The sequence below is a fragment of the Sturnira hondurensis genome, unplaced genomic scaffold, assembly GCF_014824575.4.
Source record: "Sturnira hondurensis isolate 20B ecotype Veracruz unplaced genomic scaffold, ASM1482457v3 Scaffold0013515, whole genome shotgun sequence".
Classification (NCBI taxonomy): domain Eukaryota; kingdom Metazoa; phylum Chordata; class Mammalia; order Chiroptera; family Phyllostomidae; genus Sturnira; species Sturnira hondurensis.
Genome location: NW_028086146.1, coordinates 2502894 through 2519525, shown reverse-complemented (window position 1 = coordinate 2519525; position 16632 = coordinate 2502894). Strand labels below are relative to the sequence as shown.

General features: G+C 46.9%; 1 protein-coding gene and 1 long non-coding RNA gene across 4 annotated transcripts in view; one reads left to right on the top strand and one right to left on the bottom strand.

The window, feature by feature from the left end:
• Positions 1-1128: 1128 nt before the first annotated feature.
• Positions 1129-16215, bottom strand: LOC118997828 (uncharacterized). The gene is made up of 4 exons (XR_005068731.1): positions 16137-16215; positions 16034-16042; positions 1551-1694; positions 1129-1302 (listed from the first exon to the last, which is right to left on the bottom strand). It is a non-coding gene; the product is annotated as an uncharacterized LOC118997828 (long non-coding RNA).
• Positions 15173-16632, top strand: part of MAMDC2 (MAM domain containing 2) — a 133273-nt gene continuing 131813 nt past the window's right edge. For all 3 annotated transcript variants that reach the window (XR_005068730.1, XM_037061687.1, XM_037061686.1), the window contains exons 1-2: positions 15173-15773; positions 16150-16263. Coding sequence is in view for 2 of the 3 variants with exons in the window: in XM_037061687.1 (XP_036917582.1) it covers positions 15740-15773; positions 16150-16263 (148 nt within the window). In the remaining variant the exon portion in view is untranslated. The remainder of the gene's footprint in view (positions 15774-16149; positions 16264-16632) is intronic.

Below are 16632 nucleotides of genomic sequence, written 5' to 3'. Positions count from 1 at the left end.
ACCTAAAGTGGTAGCTCATAGTACACTCAGATAAGATTGGTTGAATCAAATCTTTAATGCATTGTCCTAAACGATAGTGTTCTGCCTTGTCCGTTCTTGGATGATTATTCATTTTGATGTAAGTTCTGATAAACTCAAATTCTATTTGTGCATGTGTATCGGCATTGAGGGTGGCTAGAGGGGGGTTTCTCACCAGTTATATGCACGGAGATACATGTAGCTACAACGGGGCATGAGAATGCAGTGTCCCTGCCTCCACGCCAATGCTGTTCTGAGGGTACGGGTCCAGTTACCTTGTAGAATGTTCCGAATTGGTCTGATTGTTTCCTGGTGGTGGCATTTGACTGGTTATTCTATCGCCTGCATTACCTATAAACTTGAAGTTAGATCTAAAGGTCTCAGTAGATTCAGATTCAACGTGTTTGGAGCAAATACTTCATAGGTGATGCGGGACACTTCATGTCACATGTATCTGGAGGCACGTCCTGTCACATTAGCCCTCTAGTCTTGATGCTTGGTGATGAAGGGCGGCACCCTCCTTTGTGAGGGCCCATTTCTTACTTTACAATGAGAAGTAGTTATTGGGATGCACTCGTTTAACGTTAACAGGATTGAACATGTTTGCATATGTTACTGTTGGCCAAGGAATTATTTCTATTGTTGAGGAAGGAGGTTTTTTGTTTGTTTGGAGTGGCCGGGTGGGCGCCTGGCATTCCGGCACTCCTCAATTCACTCCAGGTCAACTTCCACTTACCAGTATGTCCCAGACAATGTTCAGACCATTTCAAGGGTTAAGTATAGACAGGAGCTTAAGCCAGAGAATTTTCGGAGATAATTTTAGTTTTGTTTACTTTTTTTCTTCTTCCTTTTTTAAAAAGATTTTATTTATTTATCTTTAGATGGGGAAGGAAAGGAGAGACAGAGAGAAATACCAATGTATGGTTGCCTCTCATGCATCCTCTGCTGGGAACTGGCCTGCAACCCAGGCATGTGCCCTGACTGGGAATCGAACAGCGATCCTTTGGTTTGCAGGCCTGTGCTCAATCCACTGAGCTACACCAGCCAGGGCTTGTTTACTTTTTTAAATAGAAAATACATTTACATGTCATAAAGTTGAAAACATATTCCAGTTTTATTTTGCCGCATAGCAAATGCCCCTGAAAGCAGTGGTTGTAAAACAGGAATGATATTGCTATTCAGTGGTGAAGCTGGGGATCAATGGGCCAGCTCTCCTTCAGGGTGTCTCTTGCAGTTACTGCAGAATGTGGCTGCAGATGGTTTCTTCACTCACCTGTCCGATGCCTGAGACGAGAAGGTTCCAAGAGCTGGGAACTGAAGCTGCTGGGCTCCTTAGTCCCCTCCCTCCTTCATCCTTCCTTCTCTCTCTCTCTCCCCCTCCCTCCTTTCCTTTCTTCCTTGCTCCTTCCTCACCTCCCCATCCCCTTTCTACCGCCCTAGGTTGTCGTTGTCATAGTTGGTCCCGTCCTTGCTCCCTCTCTCTCTGAGTGTGCTCTCTCCACGAATGGCCTCCTGGTGGCCTGACCTCTTACCTGGCAGCTGATTGTCCCAAGGGAAACCTGTGGATGCTGCATGTCCTTTTCCACACAGCCTTGGACACCCTGCAGCACTGCGTCTGCATTCTGTTCATCAGGAAGTCACAAAGGCCCACCAGGGTCCAAGAGAAGGGCCACAGACTCCTCCCATCGGGAGGAGGGCCAAAGAATTTGCAGCTGTGCCTCTAAACCTTCACACTGCCTCCTACTCTCTATCCCCACTCAGTTTACTTCTACAATGCCGCCAATGTCACCAATTTCTGGCGAAGCATTTAAGAGACAAGATAAGCATACATGTTCTTCCCACACAGCATCATGTATGCCACGTTCTGTACCTTGCTTTTTTCTTAGTGATATCTCATGGAGATTATTTAAATCGATCCATAAAAAGGATCTTCTTTTATTTCGATACCTCTGCAGTATTGTGTTACATAGATTTTCTACAATGATGAATCCACTCCCTTGTTAGTGCATATTTGGTTTACTTCTAATCTCTTAATACTGCAAACAGCACTAATATAAATAACTTTGAACATATTTGTACTCTAAATTCCTAGATGTAGAATTGCAGGGTTAAAATGGTATGAATATTTTAAATTTTGGTAAACCCTGCCACGTTGCCTTCCACAGAAGACCAAAACATGCCCACTCCTGTGACGCAGGCGAGGGCCGCTGCCTCGCGCCCTTACAAAATGTAATTCTCACAAATGCTTTGGGGTTTGCCAAGTAAAAAGGTAGTTTTAATACAGTTATTTTAATGTGCATTCTTTTAAAATGAGTTTGAGCATTTCTTTTCCTATGTTTAGGAACCTCTTGTATTTTTTAAATTCCTGAGAAAGGTTAAACATCATTTCAACATAGCAGACCAGTCAAAAGGTGAGATACTCCACATTTTTGATAAACCTAAAGACTGTTTAATAATTCCCAAAGTCTCCCTTTCCTGAATCCTGCAAGTGAATAGGCTATGAACACTGAGGCCGTTTGTGAGTTTTGGAGCTAGACTGTCTCTCAACCTCAGCCTGACATTCCCAGGAGGGCACAGCAGGCTTTGAGATATTAGAATTAGATGTCTGTTTCCACAGTGACACCCCCTCTTTATCAAGAAAATTCTTAATTTAAGAAAGCTTTCTTCCCTGTCTCAGGGCTTCATGTGAAAGTTTCAGTGTTTCTGTGAACCTTTCCCTGACGTCCCCATCTGAGATGAGTGATCTGCCTTTTGGATGTTGTGCGTTTTCCATGGGCTTCCTGGTTATTCCCCATTTTTACTGTCTCCCCCTCTCCCTCCTCAGCTAATATCTTATTTTGTCGATTGACCGAACACATTGCAGTTTGCTCAGGTACAGTGACATGAGGTGGGAAGTAACAGTGAATGAGGGCAAAATCCCGGAGGCAAGAAAGAGGGGCACATTGGTGCAGCGAGAAGGGACTGGCACTGGAGCCAGAGACCCTGCCGTTCACTTGCCTGGTCTTGGGCCATTTTGGTCAGCTTTTCAGAGAATTGGTTTCCTCATCAGAAAATGAGGATAAAACTTAACTTACGAACTGGGTTGCTACAGAGATCAAGAGAAAGAATGTTTTCAACTAACATTTATTGAGAGCCTATTGTGCCCAGGTGTCTTTCCATACTTGATCTCATTAGTCCTCAGAGAGGTCCACTAACTTTCCAACTTACTGACTGGATTCATTTCTTAGGGCTGCTTTATCAAGTTACCACAAAATGGGTGGCTTAAAGCAAAACAGAGCTTCATTCTTTCCCAGCTCAAAATCAAGGTTGGCCAGGTTGGTCCCTTCTGGGGGCTCTGGGGCGAATCCTTTTCATGCTTCTATCCTAGCTTCTGGTAGCTTCCCACGGTTCTCAGCATACTTTGCAGACACATCACTCCAATCTCCGCTTACACAAAGTTCCCTTCTGGGCGTGTCTGTTTTCTCCTTTTCTGTTTTTGATAAGGATATTGGTCTTTTAATTGAGGGTGCACCCGAAATCTAGAAATCTAGGATGAGCTCATCTCAAGAGCCTTAATTTAATTGTTTCTGCAAAAACCCTCTTTAGAAATAAGGTCATAGTCATATGTACTGTAGATACATATGCAAAATTGGACATATCTTTTAGTGTCCAGTATTCAGTCCACTACACTGCCATGCTAAGAACTGAACTCGGGTGCTTTCTGACTCAGTGACATGTCTTTGCCAGAGTTAAGGACCACGCCATTGTTTCTTCTCCTTCTTATTCTGGAGGTATGTGGTCCCCTGTGCTTCTAATTTATACTAGAAAGTAGCTAGGGCACCTGGAAGAAATCTTTGAATTCCTCTACAATTTTCATTTGTGTATAAGGATATGTCCCCACTTAAATAATTTTTGAATAATAAGTTGAGTTATGCACTCAGGAGTTGTTAAATCATTCAAGTTTGTAGCAAAAATAAGAAAATAATTAAGATTTATTAAATGCCTAATATGTGTTAGGCCTGTGCTAAAGGCTTCAGATGTATCATCCTATTTCATCCTAGGAGACAGTGACTGTTATTATCTCTCATTTGCAAGAAAACAGGTTCAGAAAGGGTAAGGAACCTGTGTCGACACAGAGCTGCTAAATGGTGGGGCAGAGATTCGAACCTGGGCCAGACACCACACTCTTGAAACTTCAGTGGAGTGACATGACCACCCCAGCTCCTGGCGTGGAGTCTGTACCCTCACCATGGGGCTGGGCCACAGGCAGTTGGGTTTAATGAGCAAAGACTTGTCAATCATACATATCGACCATGTATTTCTAATAGGAACAGACGGGGCATTCAGCTGTCTCTTGGTTTTCCTTCATTTCAATTCTGGAGGGTCACTGTTGAAAGAGATTTGGAACTGCTGAATGAAAAGCACTTGGAACTTTTAGCTCAATTTTCCGGAAAAAAAAGAGTAGGGTATTTCCTTTCTGTCATTACTGTTCCAATTCCTTTGGTTTAGAGTTTCCCTGTGAATTCATTACTCAGAGCAGTTGTTTTGAATTTGTCAGCACATTATAATGTTAATTTTACTCAAGCAGCACAGCATTGCCCCCTACCACACAGGCTGAGCTTGTTTGGGTTTGCCATCCGTGGAAAACAAACTTCCCTTCGAGAGGGTAATATAATTTAAAAACCCAACCAACTAGGGCAAAGGATGTAAACCGTTAGGTGTAGTCAGCACTGTGATTCTTTCTGATTAATATTTTTAAATTAACTTGAGCTGATATAAGGAAGATAAATCATAATATGACCCCAAAGTCTAAACCAAAGCAGATTGCTTATGTTCACTTATTTTTAATGCTCATGTCTGTTTTTAAAGAATGGTTTTGTAAAAATATTTTAACACTTAAAACATTAACTACACAGGCTGCTATTCCATTGCCTTGAGTTAAATGCTGAACTTAACTAGAGCGGCTCATTGTTTTGTCCTGCCTGTAATGCAACTCATTAATGACGGTGTATTTATAGCTTATATGGAAAAGGCCTTCTTTTGTGTATTGTCTTCTTTTAATTAACTTTGAATCCTTGAAAAATCATTTTAGTTTAAAAGTCCTCCCAATAGGTTTATTATCTTTCTCTTACAATGTTACTTATATTTAAAGGATCAGGATTAGCTTGCTTCAATTCCAAAGCAGCTTTTGTAAATCGCACACATGAGAGGTTCTTCAGAACGTGGACTTAGATTTTGGGATACGACTTAATCAGGCTAGGGTGGACTCGATAGGAAACAAAACAAGGGCACTGGCAAGAAAGGAAAAGATTGGCCCTGTTGCCCATTTGAGGAACTGCTCCATGTGCAGCGTGTGACACAGCAAGTCACCAGGACAACAGGAGGCAGGAGGCATGGTGGTGGGGGGGGGAGGTTGGTGAGGCGGTGAGTGGAATTCCATTGCAACTGACAACCAGTTGTTTTGATTTCTGAAAGCCATAACAAAGAAAGCTACCAGTTGTATATAAAGTTTCTATTCTATCATTGGAGCCACTTTCTGTGCCCAAATGACTACTTGATGATTCTTGGTGAATAGGCAGTTTTGTAGATTTTCTATAAAGTTGAAAGGACCAAACTGTCTGCCCTGGGTTCGTGATGCTATCTATGGGTTTACCTGACGAGTGACTTCCGGCAAGTCCCCAGCACCTCTGTGGGGAAACGATGAGGTTCATGGCAGAGTTGGGGAGGCAGAAGGGCGAAGGGCTTCAGTGACTCGCTCAAGGTCAATTAGAGATCTGAGAGTACACTTCCTGGGCTGATTATTATTGATTATGCATCTGTTGATAATTGGTTTTTCTTTCAAGCTGGAGAAAATGAGCCGACGACCTACAAAAGGAAATTAGCTTTTGATATTTTTGTCGTCAGTAAGCATATCATGCTATTCTTCATTCCAAGCCTTTTACATGTTTTTTCTTTGCCTAAGGACTGTCAGAGCGGTGGACTACCCCTGAAATGGAGAGGTGTGAGCACAGATGGCTGTGAACCTGGTGCCCAGTGTTTCTGGGCACTGCCCTGCCTGCTGGCTGTGAGATCTCGCTGTGCGGGTGGTCGAATTCTGAGGGCCTCGCATCCCAACACGCGGAACCACAGCCCCTGTGCGGCCTGCCTGCTGCGGAGTCAAGGGTCTCACACAAAAGATACGATAAAGTAATTTTTATCTTTTTTTCTATCTCATCATTTGAGTAAATATCAAAGTATGGGGGCGATGAACTACATTATTCAGTCACTTTTCATTTTTGATATTCAATACTGTGAATCACTTTTATTTTTATTGTGGTAAAATGTACCTGAGCTAAAACTGGCCACTTTGACTATTTTTGAGAGCGCGATTCAGTGGCAGCAAGAACAACCACAGTGTGTGCGCCCGTGGCCACTGTCCATCTCCTTCTAATCTCCCCTAAGTGGAACTTCGTGTCGTTGAACAACACTTCCCCATTTCCCTCGGCCCGCAAGCCCTGGTAGCTACTATTTTGTTTTGTCTCTAAAAATTTGACTATTCTAGGGATCTCATAGTAAGTGGAATCGTGCAATATTTGTCCTTTGTGATGGGTTTATTTCACTTATCATAATTTTTTAATGTTCACCCATGTTTTAGCATGTACTAGAATTTTATTTACTTTTTAGACTCAGTACTATTTCCTTTTGTGTATACGCCACATTTTATTTCTCCATTCATCTACTGATGGACATGTGAGCTTTTTCAGTGTTCTGGCTATCGTGATTAATGCGTCTTGAACACTGACATACAAATGTCCATTCGAGTGCCTACCTTCAGTTGTTCTGCACACATACCTAGCGGCAGGAGTCCTGGGTCACACGGTGATTCTGTGTCTGAGCTTTGAGGAACTGCCATAGTGCTTCTCACAGCAGCTGCACCATTTTACATTCCCACCAGCAATGGACAAGTGTTCTGATATGTTCTCATCCCTACCAACACTTGTATTTGGTTATTTTTATAATGGCCATCCCATTGGGTGTGAGTCGTTAATCAATTCTATTTTGAACAATATTAGCTGTAGTGGACATGTGTCACATTTGCAGTGGCCCATCGTCTTCTGAAGAGATTTTCTAGATTGGAGAACTTCTGTTGGAAGCTCTACCTCCAGTATGGAACTCAGAGTTCAACCCTCAGCTGGCTTCTCAGGTAGAATAAAACCATGTGACCTGGACTCCACTAATCAGGTGCACCTATGCAAGCTTCAAATTTCTAAGAGCCCAGTGAGTTAGAAACTCAGCAGTCTAGTTCACACCTGCCACAGGTGAATAAATCAGTAAAGCTTTCACATGAAACAAGTGTGTATATAAAGTTGTAAATGGGTAATGAGAGAAGAAAACTGTACAGTTTGGGGGGAATAATGGGGGCTTCCAGCAATTTAGAGACAAGATGTCTCAAATGAAAGTCTCTCTCATTTTTATCTTTCAGAAGACATTTTTATTGGCCATAGACAGCCCTGGCCCTCAGGCTGAAACCATGGAACAAGATGGCTTCCCGTAGCCCCTAGCAACACAGTCCCCTTCCTGCCGTTTATTCCGTCTTGTTCGTTCCCCCTCAGTGCCATCAAACAAATATTTTTATTTTAATCCTGAAACTATTTTCTGCATCACTATTTTTAATGTCCTTGTTGTTCATATTTAGAATGGTATCCCCTCAATAGCTGAGATTTTTTCGTTACTCTTAGAGAACATCAGAGCTACAGTTTACCAATTGTCCAGTTTACATTCCCAGTTTCTGCGCCTTCCCAACCCCAAAGGCAGGTCACTGTATGAAAGGCTGTTTTCATGGACAGACCATCATCAGTGTCAACTACAAGTCTGTACCTGTGAAAAACTGCAAAATTAATATTAATATTTATATAGTGCATACAATGTGCCATGCACTCTTATATACTAAAAGTATAAACTGATCTAGTACTCCCGACCGCACCGTGAAGCAGGCACTGTTATTATTTTCACTTTATAGAAGAAAAAACTGAGGCACAGAGAGACGAGATGATGTGCACAGGTAGTGGGGGGCTAACATCTTTAAGTCCCCAGGGTTCTAGCCCTTTGCAAGTCAAGCTTCCAGATCAGAGCGATAGTGTGACTTGGCTTCTCACTAGTAATGCGACTGCACACCATGCATGCACACATGCATGTACACCCCTCTTACATCTGTTCAGAGCTGATACCCACTATCTGGCCACCCGGCCCCACTGATGTCCATTCTGCCTCTCAGTGTCCAGGCCTTTGGTTGTGAATATCGCTCTATTGGGACCCTGTCTGGGTCCCCAATGTAACACATAAATAATGTCAGAATCTGTAAATCAGAAGTTAAGCTGGTGTTTCACTGCTCTTTTGGGGAATGTTTCTGGCTACTGAATGCTTTATTCTATTCCCATTGCTTTATTCTATTCCCAACAGTGCTAAAAAAAAAAAAGACAGAGAGAGACAAATGAAAGAAAAAGAAACAAAACTAGAGCAGAGAGGCTGCCACCTGGGGGGAGCCCAAGTTGGCCATGGGCCTCCTCTGGAGGAGGAGCCACCGTTGACTGTAGTAAGTCAAATCCCAATGTCCTTCGCTCACTCTTAGCCCCAACAGATGACACAGGGCCTTAACCACCTTCACCCCGGCACAACCATATGCTGCCCATTCTCACTGCAGCAAACCCTGAAATGCCAAAGGCGGTCTGCATCAAAGGGGAACCTGGTCCTGCTCACCCATGCTATTTTTAACACTGCCACAGGGTCCTAGGGCTGTCTGTGGTCCAGTATTTGGTAGAAATGTAGGTGAATGGTTCTTTCTGATTTCCCCATCAGCCCAGCCTTTCTCCTGAACCCAGACTGGAGTCCATGAGGCTGCCTGGGACAGGCTCAGGTGGCAGAATCCAGGCCGGCTCATCATCTCTATTTATCTCCAGCACCCAAGGCCTGGTGCCTCCTTCCAGAGCTCAAGTTCTGATTCTGAGCAGCAAGAAGAGCATGAGAGAACACAAGAGGCATGGACAGAGGACACAGCTGGGGGAAGGCAATTGGCCAAGGGGGTGTGAGTGTTGGGGTGGGATGGATGGACATGGGATGGAGAGGTAGTTCCACTCTGAGTACAAACGATCTTCCCCACAGAACTCTAGGTTCGAAAAGTTTACTAGGACAGAGAGAAAGTCACCTTCCTGGTCTCAGCCCACTCCAGGGGCAGAGGAAGGAGGCAGGAGGATCTGAGGACAGGCCACCTCAAAGTGTCTGCTCAAACCTCCCCCACGTCAGGAGCAGAGAGGTCAGGGGGCTTTGGTGGTAGCTACGGTTGGGTTCGCATCCCACCCTGTACCCTTGGGCAAGCCACTCGGACTCTTCGGGGCTGACACAGCACACACACCCAGCAAAAGGTGCCAGTGGGACTCCTGTGATGAGCCAGCCCAGGGAACTTGGATTTAAAAAAAAAAATCCAAAGGTTACATTCAAACCATAGTGAAGGATGTCTGACTCCAAGCTAAGATTGCCCATAAACTGATGGAGGAAAGATTAATGATGGAAAAAAAATCTAAGTATCTCCTTCCTTTGAAATGCTCACTCTAAAAGAAATATCTACTTTACCAATTCAGATCATCTGAGGGTAGCAATTTGAACAGCGGGTTATACATTTTATAATAAAGGAGGTTTGTAAGAACAGATCAACCATGGGCCCTGGCCTCTCACAACCAGCAATTCAGGTACACAGTGGGTGTGTGACTGTCCCTCAGGGGTTCGAGGCAGCTGGTGCTGGTGAGGAACCAAGGGACACCACCAGCCAGCCGTGGGCACAGCCCCCATACACGTCCTGCTGGAAAGCAACAGAGTCACTGGCAGGACAAGCCACAGAGCCTGGAATTATTTTACCATCTCATTTTCAATCTGATAGCGGGCAATGAGCAGGGACATGTCCATGAGTATGTGCAGAGGGAGAGGACACAAAAGTGACACGGAGCAGCAGGCTGAGTGCAGAGAGAGAAGCAGAGGTGCCCCCACTGGTGTGCGCCCAGGGAGACAGAGGCAGTGACGGAGAGAGGCAGACAAAAATCCAGGGCAGGGACAATGTCTTGGCATAGATTAGAGGCTATATCATAGGTTATAATTTGAAACATATAATATATAATGGAAGAAAACAAAAGAATAATTACGATAAAGGGTATGATGAATAGCCTTACATTTGTGTAGGACTTGGAGTGTCAGAGGCCTTCCCACGTGCCCTAAGACTGGACAATGAGGGGGGAAGCTAATGACTCCTCATTCTGTCCCTGGCACTTGGAGACAGGTGCATCGGTTAAAAGTCACCTCACTTCGTTCTTCCTCTGTTTCCTCTTCTCTGGAATGGGACTGATTTTGTGTGCCTGGCTACCCCTCTGGAGGGCAGGGTGGGGGCTTCCCATCTACCTCCTTGGTTCTACGTTGATGCCGCAAACTCCAGCTTAAGAACTGAATTTAGATTTTGTTCTCTTTCCACGAAGATTTAAATACTTGTTTTAATTTATTGCCAATATTTGAAAATCAAGAACTACTACATAGAAATCTGGACAGTGGGTTTCTTTTGAAAAATGGGTGGGACCTCTGTCCCACTGTGGCATCCTTGCCTCAAGCTGGTGCCAGCAATGCCCACTGGGTCACCGCGGGCCCCATCCCTCTCCACTGTGTCCCTGATGTCAGCTATCTCAACATGCACTGGGGTGACCTCCCTGGCCCCTGGACTTGTTGTGTTTGCAGGCCTTGATCTATCTCAGCAATGTATTTTATTGAAATGGTCTTTTTCCTGTGACAGTCTTCCATCTCAGAAATTCTTCCGGATTTCAAGCTCTGAGCACAGTGCCCGGCACATAGAAGGAGGTGTACAGGAAATGTTTGCCGGACTCCCCAGTGCACAGCACCACACGAGGATGGCAAGAAAGGAGAGCAAGCCAACTGAAGGGAAAGTGGGTGGAGGAGAAGCCTCCAGGTCTGGCCTCGCATCAGTGACACGTGCCAGAGTGCGTCATAAACCCTGGATTTCTTTACTTCCTCCCACAGACGAGCTGTTCCTCTGATGCCTCACCTGGCGGTGAAAGAAGAAAGTAAACAGAGCACGATGCAGGCTCCTGCAAGGGGCATCAGTGCTTCATCTTCCTTGCCTTTGCCCAGAAAGTTAGAAGCAAGAATTTGGAGATCTTCAGACCAAGAGTGGTTTCATCAAAAGGTAGGACCCCTGGTCCAGGGCTCTGGGCTCTGAAGGGGAGCGGGATGCAGACCAGAGCGGCAAAGAGCGCAGGGCCGGGCCGGGCTCTGAGAGAGGCAGGCCTTGTGTGGGTGCCCACAGAGACAGAGGACAACTTTGCCTGCATGTGGGGTAGGCCGTCCTCGAAAGGAGAGACAGGTCATTGTAAAGAGGAAGCTTTCAGGGACAGTGTAGTGTGTGTGATCTAATTCTGGCTACACATTGGCAAGACATGTGACCTTGAACAAGTAAACTGACCCTACTGGGTCTGTTTCCTCAGCTGTAAGATAGAAATAACAATGGTGTCTGCTCCCAGGGATGATGTATCTATCCACTGAATGAGATAACACGTGTAAAGTGCCTGGTATTTGCTTGCCTGGTGCGTAATACACTACCTTAGCTTCCCCCGGCTGCCAGAACAGATGAACACAAACTGGGCGGCGTAAAACAACAGGAAGCTGTTCTCTCACAGCCCTGGAAGCCAGAGGTTGAAAATCAAGGTGTCTGCAGGGCGACACTCCTCTGAAGCTCCAGGAGCGAATCTGTCCTTTGATGGGGAGCGTCAGGTGGTCCCTGGACTTGGGGCAGCGGCACTCCAATCCCTGTCTCCAGCTTTGCTGTGTCTATTACTTCTCTCCTGCCTCCCAGAAGAATACCTGACATTGGTTAGGGCCCATCTCATAATCCAGGATGATCTCATCTCAAGATCCCTAACTTAATTACCTTTACGTAGCCCTTTTGTTCAAATAAGGTCATATGCACAAGTTCTAGGCCGTAGACATACCTTTTTGGGGTGACACCAATTCAACCCACTACAATACCTCACGTTTTTGAGTGCTCTCCATAAACTGGAACTACACGTGCATTATTTGATCATTCAATTTAGCCAGATCCTGGAGACTCCTGGTGGTTTCCACCTTGGAGCCTGGAGCTGTTTTCCCAGGTGGAAAGGCTGGGCACGACCCTGAGGCTCCATGATCACTGACCAAAGGAAGTCGATCGCCAAACATAATTCGTAGATTTTTCTGGATTCCCTTTTGCCCCTCTCCATGTGCAGTGTCCTTTCCTTTCTCTGCGAAGTGTCTGCGGTGGACGCTGAGGTGCTGTCCAGATCCTCCTTCAGGGAAGGACTTGTCCCAGCTGCTGGGAGTGTTATCATCAAACAGCCCTTAGCTGTCAGCCCCTCTGGGTCGGCCTCCGTGCAGAGAGCCACCTTGTTGAAGATGACCCAGCCTATTGTGGGACACATCTATTGAAGGACGAAAGCAGCAGCATAGAGGATCTGGCCATTTTGGCCTAAAATGGGACAATTCGGATGAGCCCATTTAGCCCTGGGGTTCCCTGTGGGGTCAGAAGAGGCTTTGAGGGGACCGTGTCACTTCTGCCTTGGCCCAACCCTGCTCCCTCCCTGTCCCTTCCACAGGATTGGATCCCGAGAGCAGCCTCTGCTCACCATCCTGCAGCATAAGCTCCAGACCCCAGTCTGCCTTCCAGAGAACCCAGCCCGTGCCAGTGCCGCGGAGTCATCTGCTCTGGGGGCCGGCCGTGCAGTTGGAGGCGAAATAAACATTTGACTCCAACCAACTTCAGTTTCACGTGTAATGATTCTGTTCACACAGGGGACAATAAATGATGCTGCCTTGAAGTTTTCAATCATATTTCAACATTTTTGAAGAGCTCTTAGGGCTTTGAAGATTTTCATTTTCCTAATGAATCTGAGGGAATGGGTCGAATGCAAATGAATCTAAGGCAATCCTAAAACTACGAAATACTCTGTAGGAAGCTGAAAAAAAGGAGCACTAGTTTCATAGTTGCTGGAAGCTCGTTTGCTTGAACATGTTACAGGTTTTAACTGGATATATGTGTGTCTTTGAATTTTTAAGTACTTTGATGAAATCCATCAGATATTGAGCACCACCTGTGAGCGAGAAACCAGAAAAGAATGTACAACAAGGGAGATAGTCTACTGTTCTGGTTGAGAAATAGGCTCTTGGACGAAAGCAGATTGGGTCTGAGTCTTGTCTCTATGACTCGCTGTCACTGAACTCTGAGCCTCAGCCCCGCTGTCTATCCATGGGAGCAATAATGCTGTCTACTCCATAAAGACTGGGGAAAGTTCAATGCAACTCTCTGTAGAAACCATGTGTAATAGTAAGTATGGTAAGTGTTATTTATTATTACTAGCTACTAGCGTAGGCAAAGTAAATGAATACATACTCATGAGACAAATTTTAGATCATTTGAGTTATTGCTTATGGAGAAAGCTCATGAAGAATTTCTGAACTGATTTGAAGAGGATCCCAAGGTTTTGTTTGTTTGTGTTTTTTTTTTCTTATTCAGGAGAAGACTGTTGAGTTTTCTCACACTGAAGGTGACATCTGAGTAAAGACCTGAAGGCAGCCGGAGCGTGAGTCACCGGGCTTTCCCCGGAAGAGCACTTCCAGCGGCAGCAACAGCCAGTGTGACATTCTGATGGGACAGCTAGGCTGTGCTTAAGGACTGGCCAGGAGGTGCATGTAGCTAGATGGGACTAAGCAGAGCAGATGAGGTCAGAGATATGAGGGGGTAGGCACAGGTCTTGTAGGACCTGGTAGGTCATTGTGAAGAGTTGGGTTTTGCTAAATGATTTGCGAAGCTGTTAAGGGTCTTGAGCCATGAAGCAACAGGGCCGGTTTCTGTATGAAAAGGATCTCCTGATTACTGTGTTAGGGATGGAGGGAGGTGGGCAGAGACCGCCTTTGGGAGGCTGCTGCAGTTTCCCTGGCTGGCGAGGGTAATTGTTCCAATCAGGGCAGTCACCATGGGGCATGGAGCGTGGTCAGCACCTGCTGTCTTCTGATTCCTGAAAGGACAGGATGTGGTAATATCCAGAGAAGGAGAGAAGAGTCAAGGCTAATTTTTTGGGGTCCTGAACAACTGAAGGAAAAAGTTGCCTTCATCTAAGAAGAGGAAGATGCAGAGGGAGGCAGGTTGGGGAAGGAATAGGAGGTATTGGTGTGGGGACCTGTGAATATGAAATAACTCTTAAGCATCCACATGAAAGTGTTAATGTGGCAGAGAGAAAAGTCTGCAGTTAGTGACCAGTCTGGGCTACAAATGTAAATGCAGGAGTCTCTGGGCTGCTGTTGGTGTTTCAAACCTTAACCCTGGGTGAAATCACTGAGGAAGTGAGTAGAGAAAGAAACGGGAGAGAAAAGGACAGAACTTGGCTGCACTCCTGTGTTTAGAGTCAGAGCCATAAGAAACAGCCAAGGGGATGAGAAGGAGCCGCCCACGAAGGACCAGAGCAACAGGAGAGTCTGGAAGCCAGGTGACCACCAGGGAGCTGGGCTTTGGTGGTTGGACGGGAGTTCGTGGGGCCAGTGGGTCTCCAGGTGTGGCTGCAGACCAGCAGCATCAGTAGCCGCGGCCAGAAATGTGTTCGGAGCCTGCAGAACCTCAGGCCCCACCTCGGTTTTACTGGATCGGAAACTCTAAGGATGGCACCCTCAAGTTAGAGACCACTCTCCTAGGCATTAGGCATGAGATTGTCTGCACAAAACTATAAGGAAGATTGAGAAGAGAAAAAAAAACCTACACTTTTTTAAACTGGAAGAGAACAATTTTAAATACTTGCTTGGTGCTCAAGGCAAATGTGTAGCACGCGGGTACCTCACAGTAAACCCTTCCCCCAGGTCACCACCCCCATGCCCCACACCCCAATTTAGAAACCTCCTGATAGTTTACCATGGGTCTCTGAAGAGGAGGAATGCCCCCACGTCATCGGACGGAGGGGAGGCTGAGCACCAGGCATGCCAGGCATTCCACCGCTAATAAAGGGGGGTGGTATTTCAAGGTTAGCATTACTGGGCCGCAAATGCATGCTGAACCTCGTGAGATAGGAAGCTTATTCCAGCCTAACAGTTTCCAAAATTTCCCCTAGATTTTCCTAGGAGAATTCCACCCTCTTCCATTCTGGGGAGAAGTTAAAATTAGGGCCAGCTCTGCAGGACTGGCATGCCAGATGCGGAGAGGCTGTCCCCAGAAATCAGCTGGTTCCCACCACGCATGGGCCAGCCCCCTCCAAGTGTCTGCAAGGGGTCTGGTCCCAAGCTTTAAAATAATGAGCAGAGGCACTGCATCCCGACCTCTTCTTTCCCAGCCACTCCAGACTAGCCTTTCAAAAAAAAAAAAAAAAGTGTGTAGTTGTCTCCTCCCCGCCCAGCCCCATCCTCGCCCAGGACCAGCTGTGCCGCGAGCCAGCCTCCTCAGGGACGCAGTCAGACGCGGCTGCAGCAGAGTGAGAGGCGCTCTCCATTTAGGCACCTTCAGCTTTCCGCTCAGCTGCTCAGCTCCGGGAGCCGCTTTGCAAAGTTGAGCAGCTCCTAGCGCACGCTTTGCCTCTCGACTTCTCTCCCTCCCCCGGTCCTAGGCGCCCCCGCCTCCCGCGCTCCTTTCCATTGGGAGCAGCTGGTCCCAGAGGGCTGTCGGCTTGCGTCCCTTTCCGGCACTCCGCCCTGACAAACGACCATGCTGTTAAGGGTCATCCTCCTGGCAATGAAAGGTAAGGCCTGGACCCGGTGTGTGTTTGGGGGTTGGGTGTGGGGCAGGGGCAGCGCTCTCGTGACCTTCTGGCTCTCCTGCTACTCGCGTTGCCTGGCTCTGGTCTTGGGCTGAGTCGGCTGAGGGCGCCTCGAGATTCGTCTCTGCAGCCGCTATTCTTGCTCCCCAAGCCAAGGGTGGTGATAGAGGTGCGGGTTCGTGCAATGAAAGCACCCCGGGGGTGAGTGTGGGAAGGGGCGGGTACTGTAGTGAATCCCTCACCTCCCCCTCCTGCACTCCTTCCCCTCACTTTCACCAGGTAGTTTCCCAGGGGCGCCCCGAGTTGGTGCAAACGCTCCCGGGCCGAGCCCGAACTGAAACTCACTTTGTACCCGCAGCCCTGCAGCTTGCCGGTGCCTTGGACCTGCCAGCGGGATCCTGTGCCTTTGAAGAAAACACCTGTGGCTTCGACTCTGTGTTTGCGTTCCAGCCGTGGATTTTAAATGAGGAAGGTAAGGAGACTCAGTGTCCTGCAACCCAGGGGAACTTGCTTCCTGCTGGTTGGCTCTTTCACGGGGGTTATGCTGTCTTGGAGTTAAATCCCCTTGGGAGGAGATGTGTGCCTCAGGGGTCCTTCTTCCAAACCTCAGCTGTGCTGTAATGATGGTCCAGGAAGAGATGGGGGTGGGGCCGGGCATCCTTTGTTTACCTGGCCTGTGGGTAGAAGCCCTAAAACTTTGCCCCTCCCCTCAGCACTCCATGAGGAAAGGGAGAAGGGGCATGGCTAACCACTGTCGCCCATGGTCTGTGTGTCCCTGGTAGGTCAGCGTGCTCTGCGGTGGTCAGTAGACCCCCTGCAGGAGTGGTTCCACTGGCAGGCC